This window comes from Phoca vitulina, unplaced genomic scaffold (assembly GCF_004348235.1).
Source record: "Phoca vitulina isolate PV1807 unplaced genomic scaffold, GSC_HSeal_1.0 scaffold7, whole genome shotgun sequence".
In the NCBI taxonomy this organism is placed as follows: Eukaryota; Metazoa; Chordata; class Mammalia; order Carnivora; family Phocidae; genus Phoca; species Phoca vitulina.
Window position 1 is genome coordinate 45,819,592 of NW_022589710.1, and position 22,746 is coordinate 45,842,337.

The 22,746-nt window shown below is 44.9% G+C and overlaps 1 protein-coding gene across 1 annotated transcript; it reads left to right on the plus strand.

Annotated features, from left to right (window-relative positions):
* The first annotated feature begins 1,345 nt into the window (after positions 1–1,345).
* BATF (basic leucine zipper ATF-like transcription factor) lies at positions 1,346–22,746 on the plus strand. Its single transcript, XM_032404624.1, has 3 exons — positions 1,346–1,623; positions 3,877–3,981; positions 22,227–22,746. The coding sequence occupies exons 1-3, from the start codon at positions 1,561–1,563 to the stop codon at positions 22,434–22,436; spliced, it is 378 nt and encodes a 125-aa protein (XP_032260515.1). The 5' UTR covers positions 1,346–1,560; the 3' UTR covers positions 22,437–22,746.

Consider the following 22,746-nt stretch of genomic DNA (forward strand, 5'->3'; position numbering starts at 1 on the left):
GTCGCTGCTCAGATGCCCCCCTTTCAGTAAGGTCTTCCTGACCACTCTGTAGAAATAGCAACCCACTGACCCCCAGAATTCCGTAACCTCCTTTCCCTTTTTCTCCACAGCACTTGTCAACAGCTGGTGTATTATATATTAACTTTTGTTTGCCGTCTGCCTCCTGCACTCGAATGTATCTTCCAGGAGGGAAGGAATTTTGTTTTGCTCAGTATACCCTTAGGACAATATTGCCTTCAGACAGAAATCCCGCCAGTGGATCTAAAATCCTTTAGGGGCCATGCTTCCTATCAATCCTAAGACTATCAACGCAAGCGTTTGGCTTCGAGTCGTCCCGGGAATAAAGCAAGGGCTTTTTTAAAAAGCCACATTGCCCAGGTGAGTGTTGCACTGCTTACTGAGAACTCTACGAATGTGCTCACACAAGACTAAACGCTACAAGTAACACCTGTCTTCAGAGCGTGTTTTTACTGTCTGCTAGGGGCATTCTGATCCGTGCTATCATTCGCTTCTGGAAACAGCCCTGAGAGGCAGGCAGCGCAGATTTTATCACTCTCCATTTACAGATGGAGCTAGAGGGGCATTGAGCTCAGCTGAGCTATGCAAGGCCGCAGGCGTTCTGGTAAAGTCAGAATGCAAATCCCAGTTGGTGTGACTCCAAGTACAGTGCTCATTTCACTATTTCTTACTGTTCCTCCAACCTGGGCTTTGACCCGGTGACCTTCTTGAATCATTAAGATTCGAAGCCAATCTTGAGCTCCTGGAAGACCCTCAACACAGGAGGCTTCTCTTCCCCAAAGGCAGCGGGCCGCCGAGAGGCGTGGGTGCTGAACAGGCATCTGGAACATCCACGGCAGGGCCTGCCGGTGGCTTTCAGATGTCCCCGGGCCTCTCCTGTGCGGTACTCAGGCGAGGACGGCCTGCCACAGGGCAGGATGGGCAGCTGCCTTCGGGTAAAAACCAGAAAGAAATCCCAGTCTCGCTGCTTTATTTGGGTTTAAGAATCGAGTCGGCTGACAATGGAAACTCTTTCCCTGCTGCCCTCTCCTTTCGGGCCGTGTTGACAGGAGACGGACTTGCTAATTCGGGGTGGGGTTTTTCCCTGCCTGGGCTGTTTTTCTCTTTTATCTTCATCAATGGAAGAGAGCTGCTCTGCCTTTCAAACAGTCGGAAGGTATCTGGGGTTTTGTGTATTTTTTTTCTTCCTTTCATATCGTTCTGTGGGTCTTTTCCCAGATATGTATTTTCTCTCAAATTAACTTCTAACTTGTTTAAGTTTCCGCCCATGTGACTTCCAGTGTGAGTTACCAGAAACCACAAGAGAGAGAGCGCGCGCGCACGAGCCCCGAAGCGAGCGACATGTCCCTGTGGGGAGCAGTGCGTCTGCACCCCCGAGTGAGGAGGACGCAGGGGTCAGAGGCGGCCGCGGGGCGGGCAGAGGAGGGACCCGCGCAGGGGGCCGAGCTGGTGGCCTGGCAGCCGTCGGGAAGGGAGGCCGGCTGGTGACCAGAGAGCCCCGAGGCGCCTGGGGCCGTGTGGAGAGCCCGGAAGACTGCAGCCATGCCTCACAGCTCGGACAGCAGCGACTCCAGCTTCAGCCGCTCGCCTCCCCCGGGCAAACAGGTAGAAGCGCCCCCTCTCCCTGCAGCCCGCCTTCTCTTTCCCCGCGGAGGGGGGCAGTCGGAGGGCGACGGCCGCCTGCCCCGGGAGCCGAGGAGCCAGGAAGCGGCTGGCGGCGGGAGCACCCCGACACACTTACGACGACCGGGTGTTCGCAGCCCGTCGGCGGACGGAGAACCCCCTCCCGCAGCCGCGCCGCTCGCAGCCGGGCCCCCTGCCCCCGCCGCCCGCCGGGCCCCCGCCGCCCGCCGGGCCCCCGCCGCACGAAGCTTTCTAGGAAGCGGGGAGCGGAACGCGCGGCCGAGAGCCCTGGGCTCTCACGGGGAAGGGTCCACCTTTCTCCAGGGCGGTGGGGACGCGCGAGGCACGGCGCTCCGGAGGCTGCTGGCCTGCCCAGCCCGCGCGGGTGGTTTCGCGGGAGGCAGCCATCAGGGCAAGAGAGGGAAGCTGCAGGAAAAAGCAAAGAAGGAAAAAAAAAATAGCTAGCTAGAGGAGGAAGCCAGGCAAGCCCAGAAGAATCTCTCGGATCTATTGGGGCGCTGGCCGGCAGAGAGGGATGCAGGAAGCTGCCACCAAAGCCTCTTTCAACCCTGTGGCTTCTGGGCTGGAGACACTCCCAGCTCAGCTCTGGGGCAACCAGAGCGACTGAGGTAGAGAGTGTGGGAGTGTTTGGAATCGAGATTGTGACTTCCAAGTCAAAAGTTTTCAGCTTGAGGCCTGCCCCCAAAACGGGACACCCTGCCTGCCCCCAAAGCTTCTGGAGCTTTCTCTTCACCGCATTCCTTGACATCCCTCTCCAGAGAAAGGCTTCTTCATTCTCACCCGATACATCAAGGGATTAACATTGCTTCTCCAGCTTTGTGGTTTAAAAACCACATTCTTTCCTTAGCACAGATATCCAAGAGGGCTTGCAAGATGCTGCAGCCGAAATAAAAGTATATAAACAGATAATACAGCATCTGTCATGAACGTCGCCCAGAAGGGCAGCAGGGTGGGAGGAGTCATAGTGGAGACCTCTAGTGGGCAAACAGTCCAGTCCTCTGCTCCAGATGGCATCACGGTGGCTCACGCTGCCTGGAAGTCTGTACTCTTCTTAGGAAGGAAATTACTCATGGATTCCATGGTAACCTGGTTCCCCATGCCCCTTAGAGAAAAGCACTTCCTTCCCATCTAACCCGATGCCCTCCTACTGCAATGGCCTGGAAGTCTTGGGCACACTGGTGAGACTTAGGCTGGCTGAGCACAGAATCTTGCCCCAGGAACAGTGCCCCTGGATCCTGTGTGGACGTGAGAGGGACCAGGGCAGGGTTTGACTCAGACTCCTATACTTACCCTGCAGTATCTGGGGAGAGAGCTGGAGCTAACCTCTCTGCCCAAGTGAGGACGTGTCCATCTGTGGAATATACTTAGAGGACGCCCAGAGGTCCTCTTGTCCTAAGCACCCAACCACTACCTGCCGCAGCCAGGTAATCTCTGCCATTAAAGCTGTTCTTGGCCTCTAGTTTGTATCAGGCATTGTGCTCAGGGCCACGGGGAATGTCAAGGTCACTGAGCATAATGAAGGGAATGCAGGAGAAGAAGACGCAGATCTGGGACGGGGACCTCAGCCCAGGGATGTGGCAGAAGACACGTGGGTACAAACCAGTGAGGGGCGGGAAGTGGCTTGGAAAGGCATCAGACTTAGCCTCAGAAGATGGAAGGCCCTGGCTTACTGTAGGCTCCTGGGCAAGCCTTTTGAGCCTCAGTCTCCTCACATATAAGATAGAAACAATAATATTAACTGCACAGAATTGAGGAATTAAACAAGAGCACCTCTGAAAAAGCACTTGCATGGAAGTTGGCACATAGTAGGTGCTCAGCAAAGTTTTGGGGGGGAAAATAGCAAGAAAATTCTAGGCCAAAAAGTGAGAGAGTAAGGGTGGAGCAGCCCTGAAGAGAGGAGAGGTGATAAAACACACTTCATCGCCTTAACCATTTTTTTTTTTTTTTCAAATACAGCCCTATCAAGGCCCCAGGGTCTTTTTCCTCTTCCTGTAGCTTTGGCCAAAATAGCTATAGGGACCTAAGAGAGCGTAACAGTGTGGGGAAGAGTCCTCTTTTGGGCTCAGCCTTTTGGTAAGCCGGGGGTGAAGGGGCAAATGAAAAGACGTGAAGAAATGCAAGGATGGGCAGCTGGATACCAAACAGCACGAGAACCTGCTTTCACTCAGAAGACAGCAGCCTACTCACCTGATTCCCCTCACCTCTGCTTCCCAGGACCCATCCGATGATGTGAGAAAAGTTCAGAGAAGGGAGAAAAATCGCATTGCTGCCCAGAAGAGCCGACAGAGGCAGACACAGAAGGCCGACACCTTGCACTTGGTGAGTGTTCAGACCTTTCTTCATCCTCTTGAGCCTGAGGCTTTGCTCCCCACCACCATGGATGCTTGGAGCGCAGCTTTGAGTCTGCCTGCATGGGGCTGTCGGGGTGGGGGGGGTAAGCGGAGGGGTTGGGCTACGGGGTGCAGTGCGGAGGAGAGGCTCTCCTCTGGGTGTATTGAGAAGATTTAGTAGCAAGGAATGAGCCAGGGAGCTGAAAAAGAAAGGAGCCCTTCTTCCTGACCCCCTGAGAGGGCATGAGGTGTAAATGAGTTGATCGTATCAAGGAGGGAGGCTAGGTGGAAGCAGAACCACCTAATCAGAGATGGGGTAGCCAGAGAGAGCTCTATCCCTCTCGAGCCTGGAGAGCAGAAGGCAGGCTTGTCTTTGGGAAGAATTTAGAAGATGTTAAGCACTTTGGGGGAGCCCAGGATCCCGGTGTTAGGATCGCCTATGGTCCCACCCCCTAGGAGGCCAGTTGGCAGCCACCCTGGTCCCTACATTTGGGACAAGGAGGTCCATAGGGTGATGCATGTTACTCCTCTTTCCAGAACATCATTAAGGTTTTATTTTGAAATATTTTTCATGATACCCCAAGGGGTCTGTGAAAGATGCGGTTTCAAGTGCACTTATCTGGGATGGTCCCTATTCTGGTTGAGTTGCCTCCAGTCTCAAACTTTCTAGAGAAGGCCTTGACCCCTGGCTTGAGTGGGAGCCTTGGGTAATGCTGAACTGCAAGTCCACTGGAGGACCAAGGCCCTGGTCAATGCTTCTGAATTCTGGCTGCATGCTTCACAGAGTGGTGCTTCCTCCTTGTCTCCCATACCTTACCACCTTAGCCCTCTTCATTCCGCGCCTTCATTTGGTCCTCGGTCAACCAACTCTTACTTCACTGGCTCCATCCTCTTCCATCTCCTCGCCCCTTCCTCTAGCAACCCCGCCTTCCTGTCCTTCCTCCTGAACCATTCCTGAACCTCTCGCAGCCTAGTCCTTCACTTCAATGGTAAAGGGCAATTGGTACCCAAAATAAGTATGTTTGTGTTTATTTGAAAAAGATTACCATGGCAATCAGCCAGTTAGAATAGTTGTTTTAATTTTATCAAGAAAGAGTAAGATGTAGTTTTAGGGGGAAAAAGAGATGCTTCTTTTAGCTTTGTAAGGAAGCCGAGAACGGTCTGCACCAACATCTCTGACTGGATGCTTGTGTTTTATTAGAACGTATTCAGCATATCTTCCATTGCGTTCCAACATAGTTTTCAGTTCATAAATATTTGTTGAACTGAAAAAAAAGGAATGAATGAACACCAAATTCTTTCTTCTTTTTGATAATTATGACCAGCTGCCTAAATGTGAAGTTGTCGGTGACGCTGCTACCTACATGTTCTCTGTGATGTCAGTATGATTTAGGGCCTTAACACACTCCCTGCCGTTTACTATTTGAAGCTTGAAAATCTATGATCACTCACTCATCTCTGTCAGAGTCTGATTCTCATTCAATATTCTTTAGAGCAAACAAACAAATAAATAAGAATTGGAAAGGATAAAACCTTCCTTTTTGTATAAGTGGACAAATGTCCTGAGACTGTAAATCTATGAGCTTTTTAAGTTTGTACTATTAAAAAAAAAATGGTAAAAATTAAGGGTAGCTCAGCAGCTCTACAGTCAGAAGTACAGGGTTTGAATCCTAGCTCCGCCACTTGCTATCTGTGTGACAGATCTTAGAGACATTCGACCTCCCTTAGAGTCCAGTTTCCCTATCTATAGATTGGGAAATGACAGTAACTACCTCATAGAGATAGCGCATATAAAAAGCTCAACACAGTGCCTGCCATATAATACTCAAAAAATTTAAGTATAGGGGTGCCTGGGTGGCTCGGTCGTTAAGCGTCTGCCTTCGGCTCAGGTCGTGATCCCAGGGTCCTGGGATTGAGCCCCTCATTGGGCTCCCTGCTCCGTGGGGGGCCTGCTTCTCCCTCTCCCACTCCCCCTGCTTGTGTTCCCTCTCTCGCTGTCTCTCTCTCTGTCAAATAAATAAATAAAATCTTCAAAAAAATTTAAGTATAATAGTAATTTTAATAATAGTGGTTATTATAGAAGCAAGATAAATCACAACTGGGACACTTGGGTGGCTCAGTCCATTAAGCATCAGACTCTCAATTTCAGCTCAAGTCAGCCCCTCCCTCTGCTTGTGTGTGTGCACCCTCTCTCTCTCTCTCAAAATAAATAAATAAATCTTTAAAAAAAATTACAACTAAAATTATATATATATATATATCAAAATCTCAGGGCTGAGAGATTTTTTAAAGGCTGGAAAGTTCAGACACACTTTCGATGCTTGAGATTCCTCTATACACTCTCCCCCCAACCTCCACCAACGAAATGGTCCCCAGTGTATGCCTGCTCACTTCTAATGACAGAGAGCTCTTTTCCTCCTGATATGAGCAGAGGAATCATCCTTATCTTGAGCTATACCACTATTTCCCTGTAAATTCAACCCACTGGTCTTTGTTCAAGCCCAGGGGGACATATCAATGAGGGGAACATGTATGTTTCTTTGCTGTGGCAAGCTTTTCAATAGATTCAGCTGTCTCTCTCTCTCTCTGTAAGACGAGAGTTAGAACCAGAAGATTTGGCCCATCTTGATTATTCTAGTCATGACTAGATTGAGATGATCTCTGGGGCTTGGAGAGCATGGAGCCTCCAGTCATGCAGTCACCACGTCCACACCCACACCTCCAGCCTCAGGCTCTAGAATGTTCCCATCTTCCCCACACCTGGACACAAACTCCTCCCCACTCTTTTCTTTTGAGCACCACAGCATTCATTTTCACTTTTTGTCCGGTGAGTAGGTCACATTGGTTGACACAGCTAGCCTGGGGGTTGCAGCCAATGCAACTTGTTTCTTGACTTCGGGTAAAAGCTTTTGGCAGCAACATACAAATCTGCCACCATCAAACAGAGGGTTTGGCTGTGGTCTGAAATGTTCATTTCCTCTCAGACGTAATCAACCATCTTCTCCATCCATTATCCTCTTAATTATGTTTGTGATTCAGGTAGAAAATCTTCTGGTTTACCACTAACATGCTTAGGGTTGATTGCTTGGTTTACCCTTCACTCCATGCTTGGCTCCACAGGTTGAGGTTCTGGAACCATTCTCTGGCCCTTGGAAATAGCCATAGGACCCATCCACCAATATTTTAAAGACCAACTGTATCAAATAAGGACCACGTTTGTATTACTGTGCTAGCTTCATATGCTGGGGTAATGTTGTTTTCTCGGTTTCAGCTTTGCCACTATTATCTCTCTTAAAATAACAAAAGCATTACTTCATCTCTCCAGTGAGAGTGTGGGCTACTTACTATTTAACATTTTCAGTATCTATCCTATAAATGGTTTACAACAAAACACTGTACACGGATTGCTTTTAAAAAGCAGAGTAGGGAAGGAGCCGCTTTCCACAACTGTCTAATCTTATGCCAACTTTATAACAGCCTTGGCATTGACTAGCCCTCACATAAACTGGATCAGGTGCTGCTTTTCATAATTGTGATATCCACAGAGTCCACATTCTGTTTTAATTCTCTTTTGCTGGGTGTTTCACACAAGCCCCTACTACACTTATTTCCTTTCCTCCCACAGACAACTATAAAATCTTTCAGGCACACTAAATGCACTGATTAAAAAGGAGACAGGCATATAATTTTTTATTAAAATTTTATTTTTTTAAGTTTTTATTTAAATTCCAGTTAACATAGTGGACCATTTCATCTCCAAAAGACATCAGCAGCTAATAAGTGGATCCAAGATAATCAGCTGAAAAACTATTAAAAATAATAAGGGAACCCTGTCAGCTTTCGAAGTTAACACAAAAAGTAATAACTTTCCTATATGTAAACCATAACCAATTAGAAAATTTAATGGGAGGAAAGATTCCATTTGTAATACCAACACTGGCAAGTGGAATACATTTAACAAAAAATATGCAGGGCTTAATTTTTAAAAACTTTAAAATTATTCTAAGTGCTTTCAAAAACACTCAAATAAGTGGAAAGATATACCTTATGTAAAAATATGTAAAAATAATAAAAATTTTCCATAATCTATAAATTTAACTTAATGTAACCCCAATAAAAACCCAATGCAACTTTCAGGAAGTTAGGGGAGACTTAGATTAGTTATTCTAAGTTCTTAGTGAAGAACAACCATGTGAGAATTTCCAGGAAAATTTTAGAGAAGGGTAACTAGGAAGATTAGCTGAACAAGATATATTAAAGTGAATTATAAGTATTGAAATCAAAACAATATGGAAAAGACAGAGCATTTGGCAGAACAGAATACAGAAAGAGACTCCAAAGCAAACTGAAATTTAAGACCCAAGTACACATGTCAATTCCTAAGAACAAGACACAAGAACAAATGCAAAATGATGATGATGGCATTTCAAACCAGTGAGGGAAAGCTAAATTATTCAATAAATGGAATTGGGACAACTGGCTAGCCATTTTGGGAGGAAGAAACTAAAGTCTTTATTTCTCATACAACATGCACACAGATTAAATGTAAAAAAGAACACTAAAGAAATTTGGGGGGAAAAAAAGAGCACTGAAAAATTATTTTGGAATGAAGACTTTCCCAGATAACGTACGAAGCCCTGAAACCATAAAGGAAAAAAACTGACATATATTACCTTTATACATAAAAAGTGAAAATTTCTATATATCTCAAAATACTATATGCAAAGTCAAAGGCAAATGACAGATTGGGGAAAATATCTGTGACACATATGACCAAAAAAGGGCATATTTACTTTATATATGAAAGCTCTTATGAATGAGAAAATGATTAACAACCCAAAAGAAAAACTAGCAATGATTATGAATGGGCAATTTATAGAAAGAGAGAAATAAATAGCAAATAAATATGGAAAAGTTTCTAGACCTCACTTAGGGAAATGACAATTAAAGCAACAGTGAGCTTCCCTGCCAGACTGGCAAAGACAAAAAATGTTGCTAATATGTGATGTTGCCAAGACAACGGAGAAGCAGGCACCACCAAACACTACTAGTAGGACTATGTTGGTACAACTCCATTAGGAGGCAATTTAGCCATGTCCATCAAAATTATAAGTGCACATACCCTGTAACTTGGCAATTTTACATTTAGAAGTCTATTTACAAATGTACCCACAGATCACACAATTATGTACATGATATGAAGATAATCATTGCTGTATTGTTTGTTATAGTAAAGACTGGAAACAAGCTAAATACCCATGGATAAGGAACTAATTAAATAAACTATAGTTTGTCCAGTCAGTGGAATACTATGGAGTTGTTAAAATAAGTTACATCTGGATGTGTTAATATGAAAAGATTATCAAGCTTCTATACTCTTAAGTGGAAAAGGTGTGACTATGGTACATAGATTGCTCCCATGTATGTTTTTAATAAAAAGAAAAACATATGTGCATATGTGTATGAACTTAAAATTTTTCGGATAGCTTTCTCCCAAGGTTAATATTTATTTCTGAAAAGTAGGATGAAAGGTCTAAATCAGGAGATAGATACTTTGTATTTTTTTCCTTTTTTATATAGTTTGGATGTTTTTATCATGTGCTTTTATTTTTATAATGTAGATATTTACATTCCCAACATCAGTCATTACCTCATATGCATCAGGATGATTTCTAATTTTGATTTCAAACATTGAATAGTCTTCCTCTGTAACATTTTACCTCTAGATCATCCTACATAAATATCTCAGTCCTTTGGGAGAACCAGCTGTCACTTGAGGTTTGTTAAGGAGTGACCCTAAAGTCTACAGGACTAGATAAAGCCACTATAAGGGATGGCAAATCAGTGTCACTTGTGTGGCCATCCTGGTTGATTGCAGTGGCTCGAAGGATTTGGAGTCAGTGTCTAAAGTCAGTGGGAAAGAGAGTTGAGATCAACTGAGAAGCTTTGTTCATGAAAAGGATAAACGTAGGAGAGATGGTGGGCTGACAGTAATATTAGCCCGGAGCTATGCCTTTGACAAGTCAGATCTGGCCTCAAGAATGGAACTGGAAGCAAGGAGGAGTAACAGGGCCAAATCTGAAAGCTGGAACTTGGGTACTCCCTTAGCTGGGGGTGGGAAAGGTGCTTTCCTGGGGCTGGCTCCTGAAGGAGTCTCATACTAGTCTAAAAGTAGAGAAACATTTACAGGTTCCAGGATATATTTTAATGCCATATATTACATGTCACGAGTATAAATTATGCATGAAATGAAGCTTAAAGCTGTTGCTGTGAGAAATACGGTATTTACAATCGGAGGAAAATTGAGTAACAGAGGAAAAACAGCTCAACAAAGATGTCAATCCCCTGGGCCTCCTTAGAATGACACTATTGTTCTTGGTCTTCTGGGGAAAGCTGGAAGAGAAAGCTGTTTGTGGTCCTTTTTCACTCCTGGAGTTCTTTTCTTTCTCTCTGGGAGACCATACCATAAGTGTACCGGCATAGAGAAGGCCCAGGTCAAAAACAAAAAACACAGAAGGAATGTTCTGGCCAGTTCCACCCTTAAAAAATTCAGTGAAAATCAGTGAACCATCTGTGGAAAAGAGGCATTTGTCTTGGGCCTCTGTTGCTATGAATTTCTTTTTATTAAAAACATATTAATTTAATACATGACTGTGTACCCGGTGCTGTGCATTAAGTGCTCATTTAATCTGCACAAAAACCTTGTTTTATAATTTTTGTATTAGGTTAAGTAACTTGTCCAAGGTCACACAGCTTGTAACTAGGTCTGACAGACTTTGAAGCCCATGTCCCTAACCACTCTACCATACTGCCTCTTCCTTTGGACTCTCATGAAGATGTATTCATCTTCCCTGATACCTTCCTTGAGTCTCTTCCTGACTTTGCTTTTTTGTTCTTTAAGCAACATCCTCCAAAATTCACACTTGTTCCTTCTCCATCATTAGGCCTAGTCAAGAAATTAAAGTCTCTACGCAATGTATCAATATATCCATTGAAACCCCTTTTAAAGAAAGCTGTGTAGCAGTAAATATTAACATCTCATATGAGAACACTCTTTGGCACAGCAATTCCACTTATAAGAGTTTGAAGAAAAAAATGATGCACAAAGATGCTCAATTCCTCATGAACAGTAAACACTTTATCAATACTATAAAATTGGACAGATGCCCAACAATAGGTGATTAAGCATATTATGATACATTCAGACACTAGAATTTTATGCTGCCACTAAAAATGACTATGTAGATCTGTATCACTGAAAGATGTCAATGACATAGCCCTGAGGGAAAAACAGCAAGCTACAAAGAGTATGCAGAGGATAATCCCGTTAATGTAAAATTTGTGGGTTTGGGGCATGTTTGCATGCATAAAGAAATATCTGGAAAGATATTCTCCAAAATGCTAATAGTGGTTCTTTCTGAGTGATTGAGTTCTGAGTAGCTTGCCTTCCTCTAGTATTTTTCTATATATTTTTTTATTGTGATGATTAAAAATCAGAACAACAAAATAGTAGACTATTTTCATTTGGGAAAGAAACATGTCAAGGCAATCCACCACCCCTAAATGCTTGTACCACTGATGATGAGTCAGTGTGGTTTAAGTTTGGGAGGAATATTTGAAAGGAGGTCAGCTCCACACCAGTCCTGACGTTTATAAGGAATTTCTGTTCAAATGAGATTACAGGTCCCGGGTCACAAATTGATGGTGCCCATTCAAGCAGGAGTCTTCACAAAGCTGCCATCAGCAGCATCCAAAGGTCTTTCTCCTGAAAAGAATGGGAGTCTCACCAAAAAGTCCTTTTCCAAGCTGCTTGGGGATTTTCTTAGTTTCCTCTGTGGGACTCAGTCTGACACCTTGCTTCCTAGGGGGCATAGATTGGTTCCAGAGGACAAAGTCCCCTTCAGATTGTGGGATATTTGTAGAGAGTCTCATTATGGGTGCACATGGTAGCTTAGGGGAGAGGGGCTAACAATAATTATGGTCATATTCCCTTGTTTATAAGATCACAGAATTAAAAGAAAACTCAGGGATGCTGTAGACTAACCTGCCATGTAACCAATGGTGACACCAAGGTCTTTCTCAGGACACCTAAGAACCCAAACCTCTTGCCTGCCCACCATTTGCTTTTGTTTTGTACCACTTTGTTGAACAGGACTTTGCTATGCAGACGGTGTTGCTCTTACATGTCTTTTGCAAAGGGTAAGCCAAGAAGTAAGCCATTAACCAGAAGGTCTGAATGACCTAGACAGTCTTTAGTAATATAACCCAAGCATATACAGCAAGAGATGAGAAAGAGAGTCCAAGGTTGAGAGGGGCTAAAGTTTAAATGTTCCTTTATTTTAAAAAGGTCGTAAGTGGTAATCCAAAATTAAAGGGATAATAATACATCGGGGAAAATATTGGCATCGAATTAAATAAATGCAGATTTCATATTTATACCATAGAAAGAACATCCTTTTAAGAAAAACATCAAGACTCCAATAGGTAAGTGGGCAAAAGCTATGAACAGAAAGCTTATGTAACGTTTTTCCTACCAAAATGAAAATAACCCAATTTTCTATTCTGATTGTGAAAATGATACACACTAAGAGTTTCTCAACCTCGGCGCTATTGATATTTTGAGTCGCATCATTCTTTGTTGGGGGAGAGGGCTTGTCGTGTGCACTGAAAAATATAAAATCTACTTCCTAGATGCCAGTAGCAGCAGCTCACCCCACAATTGTGATGATGAAAAATATTTCCAGACCTTGTCAAATGTTCCCTGGGGGGCAAAATTGTCCCTGGTTGAGAATGCTGTACTAGGGAACAGACACAGAGAAAATTCTTCCTCCTTGGTAATCAATAACTTGTAATATTACAATGAAATTAAGAAGCCTGGGGCGCCTGGGTGGCTCAGCCGGTTAATCGTCTGTCTTCAGCTCAGGTCATGGTCCCGGGGTCCTGGGATCGAGCCCCACATCGGGCTCCCTGCTCAGCAGGGAGTCTGCTTCTCCCTCTCCTTCTCCCTCTGCCTGCCACTCACCCTGCTTGTGCTCTCTCTCTCAAATAAAATAAAATTAAATAAAATCTTAAAAAAAAGAAACTAAGAAACCCTCAAAAGTCTAATTGGCAAAATAAATTATTTAAAATTATAGTGCCTAAATGTCAATGGGGTTGTAGTAAACTTATGTGTTCACTGCTGGTGACACTGTGTATCTCAGCTAACCCTTTTACAGCGGTACAGCCATGAGCTGGAAGACCGGTTGTGCCCTTTGCCCCACTAATCTCACTCCTACAGATTTATCCTAGGAAATAATTGAACAAAACCCAGTATGGACCAAAATGTTCATTGCAGCATTGCTTATAATGCCAATGTTTTGATAGCAACCAAAATGTCCAACATTAAAAAACCATTTGGGGTAAATTGTGGATCTTCCATTTGATGACACAGCCATTAAAAATGATAATTACGGTGATTCTGTAGATGTGACAAATTTATGACAAAACAAAATACAAATTGTATTTACAGTGATTGAAATTTTGTAAAAATAAGTATGTGTTTCTTGAAAAGATGGCAACAGGTGCAAATGAAAACAGTTGTGTTAAAAGTACTAGGATCGTGGGTGGGTATGATTTCTTTAAAAAATATCTTAAATGTAGTTATACTGTATATTTTTTATTTAAAAACAAGAAAATGGTCAGCTAGAGATCTGAGTGAACTCAGGAGGACACTGAAGACAAGGGCAGAGATCATATTGAGCTAGAATTTAGGGGTCAGGTTCTAGTAAATCTTACCATTTATCCTCCAAACAGGAACACATTTGGAAGTGAAAAGAGCACTGGTAAGAATGACACCAGGACAATAGGTATGGACTGGGACTGTCCCAGTACACATTTCATCACCCTCGGTTTAGGGAAACCAAGGAGGGTGACCTGGAGCTCTTATAAAGCAGGATATTTATTCAAAAGTAGAATAAAGTTCAGAGCCAAGCAGAGTGGACTGGATTCCTAGGGCCAAAATGCAATTTCCTGCAACTGAGGATCCTCTAACCAAAATGTTTTCTGGGTACTCGGCTGATACAAGTACCCAGAAAACATTTTGGTTAGAGGTGGGGCAGTCCAGAAAATTCTAAAAACAAAGGCCATTTCCCCAGTACTAGATCCAATGTTAGCAGGGATGATTCATCCACTCAACAAGTATATATTAGCTCCTATGTGCCAGGTATGGTTTATTCCAGGCACTGAGAATACAGGAGGGACAAGACAGAGTCCCTGAATTCATGCACCTTACATTCAACTGGAAGTCACACTGGAAAACAGGCAAATAAACGAACAGGCTAATCACACCAAGTGAAGAGTACTTCAAATAAAATCAAATAGTGCAATGTTGAATATGGTTAAGGGACGGGGTGGGGATGGTGATCAAGGGAGGTCTGTTTGAGACCCTGACATTTGAGGTCAAATAGTGGTGAGAGAAGGAGACTGGGAAGATCTGGGGAAAGGGTGCGCTCAGCAGAGCCTTGAGGCCAAACTATGTGTGGCCAGTCAAGGGTCGGAAAGATGCCTTGTGGGACGGGGCCTCTGAGAGCATGAGGAGGAGCTCAGGAACAGGGGTGATGGAGCTGCAGGGAGCAGGAACCAGATGGGAGTGGGGTGGGGCTGGGGCTGGGTCAACAAAACTAATTCAGCTCTGCTGGGGAATATATCTGAACCTAAACTCTGATCTACAAAATGGGAAGCAATAGCACCTCACTGGGCTGTTCGGGAGTTAAATGACAGAGCAAATATAAAACCAAAGCAATATTGCATTTTTTTGTTTTGTTTTGCATTGAGGGGAAGATTGTATTTATTCATTCATTTCAATGCAAAGCGCTTGGCATTTTCCTATAAATCAATCAGATGTAGGTATCAGATGTATTATTATATATGAAAACATATGCCCTTTTTTCTGGTTGTTTATAAAAACTTCATGAACACTAACTGTTTCATTGGCCTGGCTTTTCACCACCGCCGGGCAAGTCTCCTTCATTTGGTATAGATGGGGAAAGTCCAGTTCCAGCTCAGGAAACTATATGCAGAGTTCTTAAAGTGCTGTTAATTCTGCTACTCCCACCCATAGCTTCAGTTTGGGGAACAGAAGTATTGCTAAGTAGGGATCTGACCTGGGCCTTTTTAAAACAGGGAATCTCTTACACTCATTTGTAACTATATCAAGTAGAAGCTATAAAAGCTTTAAAGGCTTGGTTAAACACTCCGTTGGAAGGTTCATGGACATCACAAATTTATTTAGAAGACTCTTCATATGCAGGGTTTGGTAAATTATTATAGAGTCCTAGTTGGCAGTCAAGCAAATTGATCTTATTGGACACTTACTATGCGCCGGGCACTGCCCTAGTGAATGATGATGAAACAGTGAAGACAGTGATAGACCCTCACAGAGCTCAACAATCTAAAGGGTAACTAGTTTGATAAAGTTATCATTCGTGAGATTCTAGTAGATACCCTACCTCCTGCTTTTCCATCATAAAAATGACTTGTTCTAGGCTCCTTAAAATTGTTTTCACCAAATATAATAGCAGGGTGATAGTGAGGCACTTTCCCTTAAACAGGCATTTACTTCAGAAGATTATTTTGACTTAAAAGCATTCTCCCACTTCTCTAAAGTTATTTGTATTCTATTTATTTTATTTATCCTATATATTATAAAATTAAAAATATTTAATAAAACAATATAAATATACAAATTTAATAATATTAAACATTGCCTATATATCCTTATATATATTAATTTTTTATTTAAATTCAATTAATTAACATATACTGTATTATTAGTTTTGGGGTAGAATTTACTGATTCATCAGTTGCAGAAAACACCCAGTGCTCATTATGTCAAATGCCCTCCTTAATGCCCATCACCCAGTTACTCCATCCCCCCACCCACCTCCCCTCCAGCAACCCTCAGTTTGTTACCTATAGTTAAGAGTCTCTTATGGTTTGTCCCCTTCTCTGTTTTCATCTTATTTTATTTTTCTTTCCTTTCCTCTATGGTAATCTGTTTTGTTTCTTAAATTCCCCATATGAGTGAAATCATATGGTATTTGTCTTTCTCTGACTGACTTATTTCACTTAGCATAATACCCTCTAGTTTCATCTACATCATTGCAAATGGCAAGATTTCATTCTTTTTGATGGCTGAGTAATATTCCATTGTATATATATACACCACATCTTCTTTATCCATTCATCTGTCAACGGACATATATATTTTTAAGAGGAATCAGCTATGAACATGATTCATTAAGCTCACCTGCGAAAGTCTTGATGCCTGAGACCCACTCCAGGACAATCAAATTGGAACCTCTCACAGGAGTGAAGTTCAGGAATTAAGATGATTTGAAGCTCTTCAGGTGACTTCAGTGTGCAGCCATGTGCATGTCGTAGAATATGTAGAATGAGTTTGGGACATCTATGAGGGTTGAGGGTATATGTACCCAGACTGTCCCCAGAGGCCTGGCAGGCTTAAAAAAAAAACCAACAACAACTTGATTCAAACCTTTGTGTTCATAGCAATTACTAGTTGTTTGTTTTTTGGAATTGGGCTTGCTAGTGATAACCTTTCTAACTTGAGATATCAGTCAGGATTGCATTCAGGTACAAGTAATAGAAGGACTATCAAACAGCCATCAGTAAGTCACAGTTTGTCTTTCTCCTATCACAAGGAATTCAGAAGTGGACAGACCAGGGCTACTGCAAGAATGTCATCAAAGAACCAGGCTACTTCTCTGTGTGTGCAGGTATCCTCAGTATGTGGCTTTCATCCTCAAGGCTGCAAGATAGGTGCTGGACCTCCAGCCATCAATCTGTGTTGAGGGAGGATGGCTTTTGTCCTGGTGAGGTTTGCCTTTTTAATTGGAAAGGGAAGCTCCACCCCCAGGTACTTCAGCTTACATCTTATTGGGCAGAAACTGTCACATGGTCTTGCCTAGCTGCAAGAGAAGCTGAGCATTTGATTAAATTCTTTTTCTAGCTCTCTAGAGGGCAGCAAGGAGAAGGAGGTTAGGATAGGGAGAAAGTAAAGATTTCTCCAAAATCAGACTTGTTCGTTATTCAGTGCAAAGACCTGTGGTTTAATGATTCCTCTTCTCTCCTCATTGGGTAAGGAGCAGGAGTTGGGGCCAATTTCCCCAGGATTGGTGGAAGGGATAGGCATAGATCCTACCAGGGCTTGGGAAATGTCCTATGTCAGTTCACAGACCCCTCTAGCAATGGTGGGCTCCACCCTGTATCTGCATTTTGTGGATTGGTAACTGCTGGAGATTGAACATAGCTAGGTGTGAGAGAGAAGCTTCACTCACTACTCTCATGTTTAAGTGTAGGTGAGAGCTAAAAGGTCACCCAATCAGTAAATGACTACGTGTTCTGTTGAGAAGGAACACACGGGGACTATTTTCACTCTTCTGGAAACCATGATTAGAACATTCAAGGAGAAGGTCAAGGCACTAAACCAGACCTGGCAAGAAGGAGGACCAAAGCCCTGCTCAGAATGCCCGGAGAGTCCCTGCTAGAGCCTTGGGCCAGAACCTGTCCTTGGCCTTGGTCCTAACTGGCTTCCCTGTGGGTAAGGGAACTGTCTGGGGATTCCCCATCATTCAAGAGCTCTTTGAGTGACCCCCTTTCAGCCCCTCCAGTAGGGAATTTCCCAGAATGTTCCCACACCCCCATGAAGCCTCTTCCTTAACCACCCCCAAGCTGCGTGTTGTTCATGATAGAGTTGGCATCAAGTCACTTCAGAGGTGAGGGTGAATTGTGAACATTACCATCTGGATTTGCAAGAGGTGGGAAAAGAGGGAAGATGAAATTGGAAAGCCAACAGGGCTGAGGCCTCCCAGGAGATAATTACCAAATATCATCAGATTTTTTTTTTTTTTTAAGATTTTATTTATTTATTTGACAGAGAGAGACACAGCGAGAGAGGGAACACAAGCAGGGGGAGTGGGAGAGGGAGAAGCAGGCTTCCTGCGGAGCAGGGAGCCCGATGTGGGGCTCGATCCCAGGACTCTGGGATCATGACCGGAGCCGAAGGCAGACACTAAACGACTGAGCCACCCAGGTGCCCCCCAAATATCATAAGATTTAAACAAATGTCAAAGACAAGAGAATATGGTGGGCACAGACTCTGAAGCCAGACTGCCTCATTCAAGTTGTGGTGCCACCACTACAAGATGTGTGACCTTGAACAGGTTTCTTAACTTCCCTGTATTTTTAGGTTGTCCTCATCTGTAAAATGTGGATAATCATATTATCTACCACATGGGGTTGTTGCAAAGATTAAATATAAAAATAACTGTAAAATACTTAAAAAAGTGATTAGCATATGGTAGCATTTAATAAATGTTAGTTATTAAGTCAAGCTAGACTATTCTTTTAAAAATTTAGTTTCTACTAATTTTTTTTATATAAATTGAGTCTACATCCCTCTGCCCCCAACAACCTTCCCCCTGACACTCACGCACACCCCTTCCTAACAAGTGCGGGTTAAAGGCTAATACACTCAAGTATTTAGTTTGGAATCTGAAATATTCGAGAGTTGAAGAGGGCTTGGAGATTTTCTAAGCTAATGGTTCCTTCTAATGTTTTTCAGTGTTCACTGCACATTAGGATCCCCTGGGAGCCTTTACCAACCCAGTGCCAGGCTGCACCCCAGACTGCTTAAATCAGAATCAGGCACCAGTATTGGTAAAGCTCCCCAGGGAATCCCACTAATTCCAATGTGTGGCCAAGGTTGAGAATCATTGTTGTGGTCCAGTCTTCCTGTTCTAACAGGAACTGGGGCTCAGAGAGGGGAAAGCGAGTCACAGAGGCTCACCTAGCCAGGACCCCGGTCCCCAGTTACTGCTGATGGAGCCCACCATTGCCATGTGTTTCTGGACCTCACTCTGCATGTGGAGGAAAGCCTGGCCTTGAGTGAACCCTCTAAAAGAGTAGCTGGACAGAAGATGTCCTCCCAACTCTGGGAAGGAGGCAGATGATCAGCTCTGTGATTGGAAGAGTGTGACCAACTCAGGGTTCCAGTGTGGTGTTTAAAGATCACCAAAATCGAGACCCAGTGTTCTCTTGGGATACTTATAGGGCAGCCGAGGACTTCTTAGTGATCTCTGAAGATGTTTGGTCACTTAAGTCATCCGTCTCTCGGGGGAAGCATTGGGTGTGCCAGAAGAAGAATGAGGCTGAAGATGGGGAAGCCTCGAACCAAACCCTGCTCTGCACCTATGTGGTTATGAGGCTTTGTTTGGGTCAATCACTAAAGTGTCTGGACCTCTGAGAAAATCAATGTCTTGAGGCAAATTCCAAAGCCCTCTCTCCCAGCACCTGCTGCCACCAGCCTATGATCATTTTGAGGGGTATTTGGGGTAGGTTTGTCCCAGGGTCTCAGTTGGCCTCATCTGAAAAGTGGGGATAATGATGAGGGCTGGCCTCCCATGTCCATCTCGGGGGTTACCGTGAGGAGCCTGAAGGACCAAAAAGAATTCTAAAAAGTGGAAAACAGGTCACACACAAGCCCAAATGCTGGCTTACAACTCCCTGACTGTAGCAGAGGACGTGCCTGTGAAAGGCCAAAATTCCCTTCCCAAACATTCCTCTCCCCTCCCCGCTCACTGAGCCCTAGGTTTCCAGCTGCCCCTGGGAAGTGAAGGGAAGTCAGGGGGTGTGGTCATTATACCTCTGAGTAAGCAGCTGCCCCCGTGGCCGCCTTGGCCAGTTGTCCCTGTGTGAGTCCTTTCTAGGGCATGACTGCCCCAGGGAGGGTCAGAGTGGACTGAGCAGGGGCAGGTGGGGACATGTTGGGAGGAGGCCCCAGATCAGCCACTTCCTCCTGCAAGGGAAGTCAAACTCTTCCTCTTGCCGGTGTCTGGCTGGTTGCAGGGTCCCTGGGTTACCAGGGCTGGTCTCTCTGGCGCCCTAGCAGGAAGCCGTCTTGCTTCCCAAGGTAAAGACGAGTTTCTTGTCACAGGTGGTGGTTTTCTGTTTAGAGGCAGCAGTGGTTGTGAACCCCCTCCCAGAGCTCTGGGATCTGTAAGCGGGGAGGGGGGGGCGGGCGGGCGGGGAGAGAAAGCTAGAGAGAGCTCAGCAGAGCTTGCTTGGGGAGGAAGAACCTGCTGTCACTTCCCGAAAGCTGGGCCTGCCTCTAGGTGGGGAGAAGGTCAGAGCGGTTGGTCCCTGTGGCCCGCCTACCCCACCCCTCCCTTCTGCCTCGGGGTTTGCCCAGGCTCTTCGGAGCACAGAATTTACAGTAAACGTTGTCACCAGTGGAAACTCTCAGAGGGGGCGAGGAAAAGGGCTAGAGGAAGGGGCCAGGACTCCTGGCCCCCAGTTCCCGTCTTAAAACCACCCCCCCACACACCCAGTCTCATGGGTTGCTTTCTCTTACCTTTCGGTAAAGAGGGGATGCCCTGCCTCTGGGATGTGCCTGGAAACAACCAAACGGTAAGATAAGGGAGCCAGCCATACCTTGCAGAAGAAGAAGCCATGCCTCTGACTCCACCATCATGGGTCCCACCCACCCCCACCCCATTTTAGAAATGGGGGTTTCTTTTGTACTGACCTAGGCACATTTTCTAGCTCAAAGCCACATACAGGAAATGCCAGGCTGGGGCTGAGCGTGCTTGTATCTGTCCTTCACAAGGGGATGGAAGCTGGCCTGATGGGTAAGGCCGCAGTCTATGCTCCTCTACCCCTTAAAAAAGAACCCTGGGGTTCACGGATTAGGGCAGTTGTCAGCGTACCTAGCTAGCTCTCTCGTTGGGCCACAGCTCATGCTCCCGCTGGGTTATGTAAGGCACCTCTTAAATGGCAAGTTATCTTACGTCTGCTCACTGCCCACCATGGTTTTGAGTCAACTGCTAGTCCAGCAAGTGGTGTCATCAGCCAGTCAATCAACAGACATTTGAGATCATACTATGTGCCAGGCACTTAACAAATAGGCACTTAGTACGTGCTTGATTAATTAAAAACCAATGTAATATTGTGTTTAACTTGTGTTTTCAAACTTGCCTGATCATTAGAATGACCTGGGGCACTTGTTAAATATTCAGTGAATTCCCGGATTTCACCCCAAATCCCAAACCCACTGAGTTCAAATCTCTAGATTTCAAGAACAGCCTGAAACTCTAATAAGCCCTCCAACTAATTCTAATGCTATGGCAAGTTTGGGAAATGCTGACCTAAGTCAAACAAAACTAGAAAAATTAAGGCCTGGATGCCAACTCAGGTTGCTTTTTGAACTGAAGTGTAATTTATTTGCCTCTCCAATGCCATTTTCCCTTCCTCTGTGGCACCAGTGATTAGATTAGTCGATCTATTTGATTGACTCAAGGACCGTGAACCTTCAAATCACATTGGAAATGCAATTCCCCTAGGTAGCATTGTTTTCCAGTAAACGCTAATTCCCAGAGTGGAATTGGTGATTAATTAATGATGCGATCAGTAATCAGCACCCTTTGATCCAGAGTTTGCCTGATTAGCATGTATCTGATGGTGCTCCTAAGCAACGGGGGAAGGTGTTTCTGGAAAAAAGCACATATGCATGGGTGGAACACACCCAGAGTGCTGTAAACCAGGCTCTCGAGTGAGCAGAATGGCGTGGGATCGAACCTTGTCGTGGATTTTGACCACTTGATATTTATAAAGACCCTAGTGTTCTAGAATCTGGTTAAGTAGACAGTTAACCATGGACTCCATATGACTAAACGCAGACACTGGGAACATTTGGAGAACTCGTGGTATAAGATCAAGTGGAAAAGCAGGAAATTAGTATAAACAGTTCTCTCAGACTCTTTTCCATTTTTTCAGGCTCTCATCTGTCAGCCTGTTTCCCTTAACATACATTTGCCACTCTCAACCCACATACACACTCCCAGAGACCCACGTACACACGCACACAAAGGAGCACGCGCATTCCCACGTGCACCTCTATCAGGTGGGATCATACAAAACTGCCATCCTTATAGGTCAAACAGACAAATACCAGCAATTTTATGGCTTCAACCTTGTATCTGTGCACACACATATGTGTATTATAAATGCACCCACACTCACATATGCCACACACAAATACATGTACACACATGTGCAGAAAAATTCACTGATGCCCCTCCCCACAGCTGTGCTGGTGAGAACCGAATCTGTCTCCTCCTGCCCCCCCCATCCCATTCCGTCCTTGACACTTATGTCTGATTCTGGCCTTTCCCCTCACAGGAGAGTGAAGACCTAGAGAAACAGAACGCGGCTCTGCGCAAGGAGATCAAGCAGCTCACAGAAGAGTTGAAGTACTTCACGTCGGTGCTGAGCAGCCATGAGCCCCTGTGTTCGGTGCTGGCCGCCAGCGCGCCCTCGCCCCCCGACATGGCGTACAGCGCCCACGCCTTCCACCAGCCTCACGTCAGCTCGCCTCGCTTCCAGCCCTGACTTTCCAGAGGTGGGGTGGTGGGGGACGGAGCCCCCTGCCCCCAGCTGCCCTGGCAGGCCTCAGGAGGGGCACACAGACTGTGGCCAGGCTGCCCTCGCCCCTCAGGGCCCCCTCTCCATCCGGAGACCCGGAGGCAGAGGCCTGGCCAAGGATTGAGCACAAGACTGGAGCAGCTGGGAGTGTGCGAGGCCACCCAGCGGCGTGGCCGCCTGTCAGCGTGTGCTGAGCCCCCATGTGGATGGGTGGCCCAATCCAGAGTTCAGCCAAACATGATGCCCAAGTCCCATGGTATAGAGGGAGGAGGGCCGG

Excerpts from the sequence above, each read along its gene's own strand:
- BATF (XM_032404624.1), top strand. The coding sequence starts at position 1,561 with ATGCCTCACAGCTCGGACAGCAGCGACTCCAGCTTCAGCCGCTCGCCT. Across the intron at positions 1,624-3,876 it reads CGCCTCCCCCGGGCAAACAG|GACCCATCCGATGATGTGAG; the intron begins GTAGAAGCGCCC and ends TCTGCTTCCCAG. Across the intron at positions 3,982-22,226 it reads AGGCCGACACCTTGCACTTG|GAGAGTGAAGACCTAGAGAA; the intron begins GTGAGTGTTCAG and ends TTCCCCTCACAG.